Source organism: Cygnus atratus, chromosome 8 (genome assembly GCF_013377495.2).
Source record: "Cygnus atratus isolate AKBS03 ecotype Queensland, Australia chromosome 8, CAtr_DNAZoo_HiC_assembly, whole genome shotgun sequence".
NCBI classification, from domain to species: Eukaryota; Metazoa; Chordata; class Aves; order Anseriformes; family Anatidae; genus Cygnus; species Cygnus atratus.
Genome location: NC_066369.1, coordinates 22,516,732 through 22,526,007, shown reverse-complemented (window position 1 = coordinate 22,526,007; position 9,276 = coordinate 22,516,732). Strand labels below are relative to the sequence as shown.

Below are 9,276 nucleotides of genomic sequence, written 5' to 3'. Positions count from 1 at the left end.
TGCAAGCTGTGTGCAGGCCGTGCCGTGCCACCCGTCCCCTGCCCGGGGCTGTGCCGACAACGCTGTGTCCCCCCCCACACACACACACCTCCAGGGCTAGGGGTCAGCCTGCCCCCGGGCCTGTGGCCCCCCCAGAAATGGAAGCACTAACCCCCCCCCTCTGTTTCTGGAGCTGCTGGCACGGCGGGCTCAGCGCCCAGCCCTCTGCCCCGCCACCCTCCCCTGCGTGGGGGTCACTGCCTGCCCCCCCCCACCTCCTGGGACCCCCTCCCTGGGCCACCTGCTGGGCTGCCCCCCTTCCCGATAAGGGGGGGGCAGCCCCAGAGCCCAGGGTGGGCACCCCCCCCACACCTTTATTTATTGCAAAGGGAAACTTATCTATAGAGAGATATATATTTTTAAGCTTATTTTAAAAGATTTATTTCTCAGCCGACGGCCTTGCCCGGCTGCCCGGGGTTCGGGCAGCGAGGGGGCAGACCCTTTGCCAGTGCGGGGCTGCCCCCCCCCGGGGCAGGGGTGCAGACCTGGGTCGTGCCCCCCCCTCTGTGCAGGGTGCTGGGTGGCCACGTCGCCCCCTCCGTGCCTCAGTTTCCCCGCTGTTGAGCACGGGAGGGATGGAGATGGGATGTGCCGGGGGGCCTGTTGCTGCCACCGCACAGGCAGGGTTTTTTTTTTTGGGGGGGGGGTCCTTGCTGTCCCAAGCCCCCGGGATGTCCCACGGCCATGGTCCCACGTGCTCTGCCCCCACAAAGGGCACCCACACTGCCACCGGGCACATCCAGCTGGGAAAGCTAATTTCTCGCCCTGTTCCCGAGCAAACGGGGCCACCCCTCCCTGCCACCTCCTCCCCCCCCCCCCCAAAAAAAATCCCATCCGTGTCCCCATCCCGGGCACCGTCCGCACCGTCACCCAGCACTTTAACTCCAGCGGTGTTTGCCGTGCCTGCCGCCCTGGCCCCCGCCCCCCCCCCGGACACTGCCGCTGAGCTGGGGTGGCCCCGGGGTCCCCGTCCCCGTGCCAGGCGTGGGCACGGCGGGCAGCCCCCCCCCTCCTTTATTCCCCCCCCCCAATGCCATCTAAGTTATTTATATCAAAGAGAGCAAAGGTTTATTTTTGTAGTTTGTACAGGCGGTAGTGGGGACTGAAGGTTTATTTTTAAAGAGTAAATATATATATTATATATAAATTACCCGCCGTGTCTGACCCTGTCTCCTGGGGGGGCACAGCTGGGGGGGGGGGGGAGTCGGTAGACACAGCTGCTTGTGCAAAGGGGGGGGGGGGGGGCGTGCAACAGCCGTGGGGGGGGGGGATTTTGCAGCCCAGGCGATGCCTGGCATGGGGCTGGGGGCTCCCTGCTTCCTGAGCACCATGGGGGGGGGGGGGGGGGGGGGCGGTGTTCGGTCCTGGTGCCATCGCTCGCCTGCTGCTGCAGCACAGCCCCGCTGCCGGGGGAGGGCAGCACGGCCCCGGGAAGGATGGGACCTGGCTGGGTGGCCAGCGGTGGGGCTGGGATAAAGGGCAACCCTGCAGCCCCTGGGGTCACCACACACCCTGTGTGGGTGCCTAGGCTTCCTTCCACCCACCCCATAACCCAACTCCAGCCCCACAGAGCCCACATCCCTTTTTTCAGCTGCCCCACAGCCCCCACCCAGGGGTGACCCCCCCCGTATCCTGCCCTGATCCCAAAGCTGTGAAGTGGGAAAAAGCGCTTTATTGACGCTCCAGCAGTGCACAGCCCCGCGCCCCACAGCCTGCCCCATTGCAGAGCACCCAACTTGGGGCACTGCCTCTCCCCAAGCCCCCCCGGTGGGGCTGGGGAGGGCACGGCCCCTATTTGGTTTGTGGGTCCAGGTGCCGGTGGTGGTCGCGGGGCCGCGTGCCGCGCCGGGGCCGGCAGAGTCGGGAGGGCACCCCGCTGCCGCGCCGCAGCGCGTGGGACCGCCAGGCTGCCGCGATGCTCTCCACCTGGGGGGGGGGGGACGGGGATGGGGACATGAGTGTGGCACCAACACTCCCCCTCCCCCCCAAATCCAGCCCCTCCAAGGAGAGGGCGCAGCAGCTCACCGGGATGAGCAGGTCCCGCTGGTTGTGGCTCTCCAGCGTCGCCAGCTCGCTGGGTGCCAGCAAGGGCAGGCGCAGCTCCCGCACGGGCAGGGCGGCCACCTCGGGCACCGGGCGCTCCAGGACGGCCTGCAGGACAGCCAGATCTGCATCAGGCACTGGGGGGGGGGTGTTTTGGGAAACCCCCACCCCCCCGACCCCGCTGTGCTGCACTCACCGAGCTGACATGCGCCCACTCCCGCACGGCTTGCACCAGGTCCAGCTCGTCCACGGCCAGCCGGTCGCTGCGCAGCACCCGCGCCAGCACCGCGTCGGAGAGCTCGTGGAAGCCCCGCGTCCTCACCACCGCCTGCAAGATCGCTTCTGGCACCAGCACCCACCCCGACCCCCCCTCCTTCACACCATCCTGCACCCCAGGACCCTGATCCCATCTGCCATCCCCTACCCGGCTCTCAGCATCTCCCCCCCCCCAAACGCCAGTGGGTCCCTTTTCTCCCCTGCCCCCAGCCACCCCATCTTCACAGCCCTGCTCCCCTGGCTACCCCATGCCGTGTCCCCATTTGCTCCCCAGGCCCTGCCGTGCCCCCATTTTGGGTTCCCCCCACAGCCCGTGGCCATACCGCAGTGCAGCTCTCGATGAAGGCCAGGCAGTGCTGCTGGAGGTCCGCCTGCCCGTAGGTCACCGCAGCCTGTGGGACAACACGGACACCTGCAAGGGGGCCCAGGGCAGGAAGGAGACCCTCCCCCTCCAAAAAAAACCTACAGAGAGCCCCTCCCCCCATGCCACCAGCCCTGAGGTGCGCTCAAGTACACAGGTAAGGGAAGCGTCCCTGTGTATGGGTGCCAGCATGTGGGGATGTGGACATGGGGCTGCCCTTCCCCAGCTTTCCCCACCTGAGCACAGGGTCGGCACAGAGCCCCCCTCAACGGGCACTCAACACCCTGTTGCCACCCCTCCCCCAGCCTGCCCCGTATCCATATTTCCCACTGCAGCAGGAATTTGGGGTGCTTTTCTCCTCCCCCTGGAACAAAGCTCATCCCCGGCTTGGCTCTGCCCACTGCTGTGCCCTTCTTGGGGCACCAGGACACATCCTCGTCCCCCCCTGTGGTGTCTGCCCATGCGTGTGGGGTGTTTGGGTGCTGTGCAGCATCGCCTGCCCCGCTGCCACAGTAGGGACCAGCGCTGACGCAAGCTGGGGGTGGGCAGACCGAGATGTTTTCTTCAGGTTTGTTTTGTTCTGGGGTTTTGGGGTTTTCTGTTTGTTTCCTCCGAGCCCGTTTTAGCTCTGTTTATGCCACAGTGGTCAGGTACCACGTGCGCTGAGAGCTTCTGCACGCCAGGGCCAGCGTCTTGCCCCAGGGGGCATCGCTTCAGGCCTCGGGAGGTGGCAGAGATCTGCAGGATCATGAGTGTGGGGCCGGTCCCGGAAGCATTTCTCTATGTCTCAGCAGGGTTTTGGGAACTGGCCCCGAAAACCTTGAGGATTTCCAAAAATCCCAGTGCCTCCCAGCTGCACACAAATGGTTGCAATATCCCTGCACTGAGGAGCTCTGGCTGGCCCTGTGTGGGGGACGATGTCCTGGGGACATGCCCTGCCATGCTCTGATGGCCTCGGTGGCCCTTGCAGTCCCAGTGGGACATCCCCAGGGGACGGGAGGGCTGCTGGGCTGGGAGGGGAGGGAAACCCAGCCTCACCATGCAGCCAAGGGCAGGGGGGCCAGGCCAGCTCATGCCCCAAAATAGGCAAGGTTATTTTTACCCTCCGTGACGCTGCTAGGGAAGCTGTCACTGGTTTTTCCCCAGACTGGTGTCCCCCCCCGCCCCGAATACAGCCCGTTGCCCACGTGAGGGACCCAGACACTGTCCCCCCTGGCACCAGGGGCCCAGGACCGCTCACCTGCAGCGCCTCGCAGACCTGCTCCACGCTCAGCGTGTCCTTGATGAAATCCACGCAGAGCTGGAAGGCAGAAGGGAGAGGATGGGTGAGCGCAGCGGGGGACCCAGCACAACCGCCACCCCCACACACACACACACACCGTGATGCTCAGCACCCCCTGAGCCCCCAGGACATGGGACAAGGGGCGGAGGTGCCTCCAGCCCTGCAGGGTTTCATAACGCAGGGCTGGGCTGGGGGATGAGGGCTTGCAGCACGGCGTGCGGGCAGTGATTCAGCCGGGGAGCGAGCCTGGGGTGACCAAACGCCACCAACCTCACACCCCAGGGCAGGTCACTTAGCCCTGGCCGTGGTCACAGCCCTGGTGACAGCAGCAGCTGCCGGGCGACCCCAGCTCTGCCTGTGGCTGCTCGGAGAGGACAAACAAATTGTCTGCAGCCCAAAAAGCAGGTGGGACGCAGCCGGACGGGCTCCCTGCTGCCCACCCCAGCTGCCTCCCACACAAAGGGGACCCAAGCCATGGGGGGGGGGGAATGCAGGGGCTGAGCAGTCGCGGATGGGTCAGGGTCCCTGGGAAACCCAAAATGACGTGATGTGCAGGGAGGAGCTGCCAGCTGGAGCAGAAGGGCCCTGAGTCACCAGCGGGGACGGGGAGATGAAGTCACCCTGCAGCTGGGGACAGAACCACGGGCTTCCCCGGCTGGCACTTGGTCACTTGACCCCCACCCCCACCCCCCCCGGCCTTTACAGCTCCCCCCCAAGGGACGCAGGGCAGCTCGGTCCCCGGCACAGCACGGTGCAGAGGGAGGGGAAGTGCTGGGTCACGCCATGAGCTCGGCCGTAACTCAGGAATGGTTCTGGTGATGTGTCCCCACTGGGACGCTTCAGCTCCCTCCCCTTCCTCGCCCCAGCCCACTCCCCATCCGTCTGTCTGTCCCTGGCCCTGGTGGCATGCTCCCACTGTTCTGTTTCGCTCCCTGCTCCCCATACCGGGGATTTCCCAACAGCAGCCTCCTGACATGGCCGGAGGTGCGTGTGGGCGATGGCGTTGGGGCTTTCCTGCTGCCCTTTGTGCAGCGGGACATGCGAGGTCCCGTGTCCCTCCCTGGGATTCCCCAGCTCCGGGGGTGGGGGGGTTCCAGCTCCAGGCTGCTGCTGAACCCCCCTATGGGGACCGCTGCCCCAGGGAGACCTCCGGGGTCGGGGAACAGGGCTGAGCCTGAGCCGGTGGATGTGGGTGATGCACCGTGGTGCCGTCCTCAGGGCCACCTCCAGCCACCCTTGGGTGCCCCTCAGCACAGGGACATGGGGCGGGACACCACCCCAGGTGCAGCAGGGCCATACCTTGCACAGGTCCTGCAGGCCGTACTCTACCGATGAGGTCAGCACCTCCAGTGCCTACAGAAATAGAAAATCCCGAGCTGGAAGGTGCTCACAAGGCCCATCGAGCCCAAATTCTGTCTCCGTGCAGCACCACACAAAAATCAACACCCCCCCCCCCCCCCCCAAATCCTCCTCCCCATCCATTCCCTTCCCCACTCACGATGTGGCTGTTGAGGGTGACGCTGTTGGTGTAGAGGAATTCGATGACGGCCAGGAAGACGTCGGGCTGCACGTTGCCCAGGACGAAGGGGCCCTGGGGGGGGACGCTGCCGGGGGGGTCCTCGCCGCCCCCCAGCATCCCCCGAAAAGCCTGGCAGCGGCACGCCAGCACGCAGCGGTGTGCGAACACCCGCTGCTGCTCCCGGCCCACCACGAAGGTCACGTCACTGCCGAGGAGAGGGGACCGTGGTGGGACCCCCAGGGGCTGGGACAGGGCACAGGGTGGCCCCTCCAGCCCCACCACGGTCCCCTGGTCCCGGGAAAGGGAGTGGGTGAAGAGCAGGATCCCCCATCCCAGCAGGGTGATGAGCTAGGAGAGGTGCACAAAGGCATGGCCCAGCTCTTGTGGGGACCAAAAGGATGTGTGGGGATGAAAGCAAGACCCTCAGGGACCTCTGCAACGCTAACATCAAAGTTATAAATAAATAACTGAATAAATAGCTCCGTGGCCCTTGTCAGTGGGGCAAGAAGAGGGAAGTGAGGTTCAGGTTGAAGGTTGTAGGATGCGGGGTGCAGAACATGAGGCACAGGGTGCAGGGTGCAGAATGGAGGCCGCAGGGTGCACGTTGTAGGTTGTGGGATGGAGCTTGCAGGGCAAAGGATGTGGGAGAAAGGCTGCCAGATGCAGTGTGCAGATTTCAGGCTGCGGGACGCAGGACAGAGGCTGCAGGATGTGGGTGGCAGGAGGCAGGATGCGGGGTGCGGGCTGGGGACAGCCGGGACCTCTCGGCCGCTTCCCTTCTCAGCCTGCGGAGTTTTCTCTGGGATTTCTCTTCTGGGTGGCCAGCATTTGGGCAGGGACGGGGATTTCCTGTGACAGCACCACCAGGCCTTGGGCATGAAGGGGCAAAGAGACCCACGCAAGGCAGCCACCCAGCTCCGCTCCCCGCTTTGGGAGGACGAGGGCAGGATGTGGCCCCTCACTGCCAGGGGCCCGGCCGGGCCTTCACTTGCCCCGGGGCTGCGGGGCGATGGAGGCAGCAGTGACAGAAAGCCTGGGTGGGGATCGAGCAGACGTGGGAGACGCCACCAAAGCCATGCATGCACCACGGGAGCTTCGGGACGTGCCAAAGCCATGCACGCCCCCATGGCCTCCCCCCAGGGGCTCCCAGAGCCCCACAGAAGGGCTGAGGGCCGCGGGGAGGCACCGGGGGCCTCAGCATGGCGGCGAGGGTGGGTGGGGGGAGACGGCGGCCCCTCACCTGAACTGGGGGTTGTTGACCAGGGTGCAGAGGGCGGCGGTGAAGGCGGCCGCCTCGCCCTGCAGCCGCGCCGAGCAGGATCGGGCCATGGGGGGAGGCGGCGGAGGAAGGCGGCGCGGGAAGGAGGGAGGCCGGCGGGAGGCTGGCCGGCACAGGGAGGCCGCGGGGAGGAGGCCGCCGCAGCACGGCCCATCGCTAGGGAAAGCTGGCAGGAGGGAGAACGGGTTGGGGGGGCCAGGGGGTGAGCAAGGGGGGGATAAGGGGTCGGCGAGCGGGGAAGCCCACCCTCGGCCATGCTTCATGCCAAGGATCTGTGTTTCGTGGGTTTGTTTAGGATAGTGGTGAGCACAGGCAGAGTGAAAGCACACCCTGCCTTGCCCAAACCCAGAAGTGACGTGATGGGGGATGCCTGTTCCCCTTCCTCTCAAGTCCCAGGGGTGAGGGGACGTGGTGGGGTGCCCCTGGAGGGGCCCAGTTTTCCTTGCCAGCGATGGTGGGGGGAGGCGGCAGCACCCGAGGGAGCGGAGTCCAGCTGCCAGCGTGCTTGGCAGCGCGAGCCGGCAGCAGGCTATAAATACCTCCGCGGCAGATAGGAACACAAAGGCTGGCTCCACTTTCCCCAAATAGATCGCAGCGTGGCCAGACAAAGGCGCATTGATGGGGTGGCTGGGATGTACCAGCTGGGCTGGGCTCCGACGGCGGGGAGAAAACCCTGCTCGGGGCGGGGGTCCCAGCCAGACCTGCCCCGATTTGGGGCATCGCAGCAGCAGGGACCCCCCAGCACGTTTTGGGGCTCAACTCCCGCAGCACCAGGCTGTGCTCCATGGGTGCCCACCATCCCGTAGGGGTGCCCTAGGAAAGGCATTGCAGGGGGATAGGTACCCAAAAGATATGGGTTTATTTTGGGGGGGTGATCAAGCCTTTGTGCAGCTCACAGCTGGGGTGCAAAGCAGGGTTGCAAGCTTTTCCTTTGCTTTTGACACCCACAAAGCATTTTCGGGGCTGCCAGGAGATGCTGAGGTCGTAGGGGACATGCCCAGAGCTGCCGTCCGCAAGCTGGCTGTGGCCCAGGCTGCAGCTGGCACGGCTCTCAGGAACTGGGGGCAAAAGAGGACAACGGGGCTGCGCAGGGACCGGGAAACAAAGAGTTACAGTGCCGTGGATGGGGAGTTGCAGTGTCACGTAGCAACACTTCACGCTCCAGGAGCTCACCGCGCTTGGACCCAGGGGACCAAGGGGAAGAGGTCGGTGCTGGGCAGCCGTGGGCATGGTGGCTGGAGCTGGGTCATGCAGGGAGCGGGGCTGGGGGCACAGGTGGGACAGGGTGCAGGGAGGAGGGCAGCGGGATGGCACATGTGTAGGTGCAACGGGTCAGCCCCAGATGGACTGGGGTCCCAAAGAAGTGCTCAGGGCCACCTCTCCCCTCCAGCCTACCCATATGGCCGAGCAGCCAGCCCCAGAGCTGGCCCCGTCCACCCAGGTGATGGCCGTGGATGGCACCGAAGCCCCTCTGCCCCGGACCGCCCGCCGAGGTTCCAATCCCACAGCCCCAGCACGGAGCACGGAGGAGGGCAAAGCACCACAGCTGCTCTCCCGCCGCAGCTCCATCCTCAGCACCCTCCCGGCACCCCTGGCCAGCCGCCGCAGCTCGCTGGGGGCAGCCCCGGGGGGCAAGCGCCCCTCCATCGGCCCCTGGATGCTCCACAGCCGCGTGAGCTTCTCGGGGCTCCCCCTTTTCCAGCGCATCCCCGAGATCCGCCTGGAAAACACCTACAGGATGCGGCCGGACAAAGGCTGTGGGTTCAACGCGGGGCGGGTGCAGCGGGTGCTGGAGAAGGTCCTGGCCGGGGTCCTAGGGGGCACATCCTACAGCCCCCAGGGCAGCGCCCCGCTGGTGCACAGCCTGGCTGAGCTGCTGCGGTGCCGGGCAAAGGAGGTGGTGCCTCCCCGCTACAAGCTGGTGTGCCATGTGCTGCTGGGCCAGCATGGCCAGCAGAGCCTGCTGGTGGCCAGCCGGGCGCTCTGGGACCCCGAGAGCGACAGCTTCGCCTCGGCCACCTTCTCCAACACCTCCCTTTTCGCCGTGGCCACGGTGCACGGGCTCTATTTTGAGTAGCAGCTGCCTCCCCTCAGCCAGCCCTGGAGGGGGAGAGCAGGTGGAAATAAAGGGATTTGCACCAGCCCTGGGTGGATGAGCTGTGGTGCACATGAGGAGCCAAGGGGGTGGCCCACGGTGCCCCTGGTTGATGCACACACTTTAGCGGCTTGCAAGAAGTCCCAAGCTGCAGGAAATCCAACCCAAAAAGCTGCATTTCCCTGAAGGCTGGGAGCAGGCAGCAGCCCAGCAGCCTGGGGCTGTGCCCTGAAGGACACGGAGCAGTCCAGCCCCTTTCCCACAGCCCAGGCTGCTCCCAGGCAGGGCAGGAGGTGAGGGAGCTTGTTCAAAGCAAGCCTGCAGAGCAGGCTGAAGTCCCTCCTCTTGCCTGGCTGCGCGCCCAGCTCGCATCCCATGACAC

The 9,276-nt window shown here is 65.8% G+C and overlaps 2 protein-coding genes across 2 annotated transcripts; one reads left to right on the top strand and one right to left on the bottom strand.

The window, feature by feature from the left end:
- Positions 1 to 1,689: 1,689 nt before the first annotated feature.
- On the bottom strand, positions 1,690 to 6,909 carry BTBD19 (BTB domain containing 19). The gene is made up of 8 exons (XM_035537814.2): positions 6,761 to 6,909; positions 5,500 to 5,725; positions 5,301 to 5,354; positions 3,960 to 4,019; positions 2,682 to 2,750; positions 2,279 to 2,410; positions 2,065 to 2,190; positions 1,690 to 1,965 (listed from the first exon to the last, which is right to left on the bottom strand). Exons 1-8 carry the CDS (start codon positions 6,847 to 6,849, stop codon positions 1,831 to 1,833), a joined length of 891 nt encoding a protein of 296 aa, XP_035393707.1. The 5' UTR covers positions 6,850 to 6,909; the 3' UTR covers positions 1,690 to 1,830.
- Positions 6,910 to 8,198: 1,289 nt separating this feature from the next.
- DYNLT4 (dynein light chain Tctex-type 4) lies at positions 8,199 to 8,876 on the top strand. Its single transcript, XM_035538091.1, has one exon. The coding sequence runs from the start codon at positions 8,199 to 8,201 to the stop codon at positions 8,874 to 8,876; it is 678 nt and encodes a 225-aa protein (XP_035393984.1).
- Positions 8,877 to 9,276: the final 400 nt, after the last annotated feature.

What these genes read in the sequence shown, in the direction of transcription:
- BTBD19 (XM_035537814.2), bottom strand. Translation starts at nt 6,849, where the DNA reads ATGGCCCGATCCTGCTCGGCGCGGCTGCAGGGCGAGGCGGCCGCCTTC. An exon ending in GCCTGCAGGACCTGTGCAAG is followed by an intron (nt 4,020 to 5,300) that starts GTATGGCCCTGC and finishes TCTGCCTTCCAG; the next exon opens with CTCTGCGTGGATTTCATCAA. An exon ending in AGCGGGACCTGCTCATCCCG is followed by an intron (nt 1,966 to 2,064) that starts GTGAGCTGCTGC and finishes CCCCCCCCCCAG; the next exon opens with GTGGAGAGCATCGCGGCAGC.
- DYNLT4 (XM_035538091.1), top strand. Translation starts at nt 8,199, where the DNA reads ATGGCCGAGCAGCCAGCCCCAGAGCTGGCCCCGTCCACCCAGGTGATG.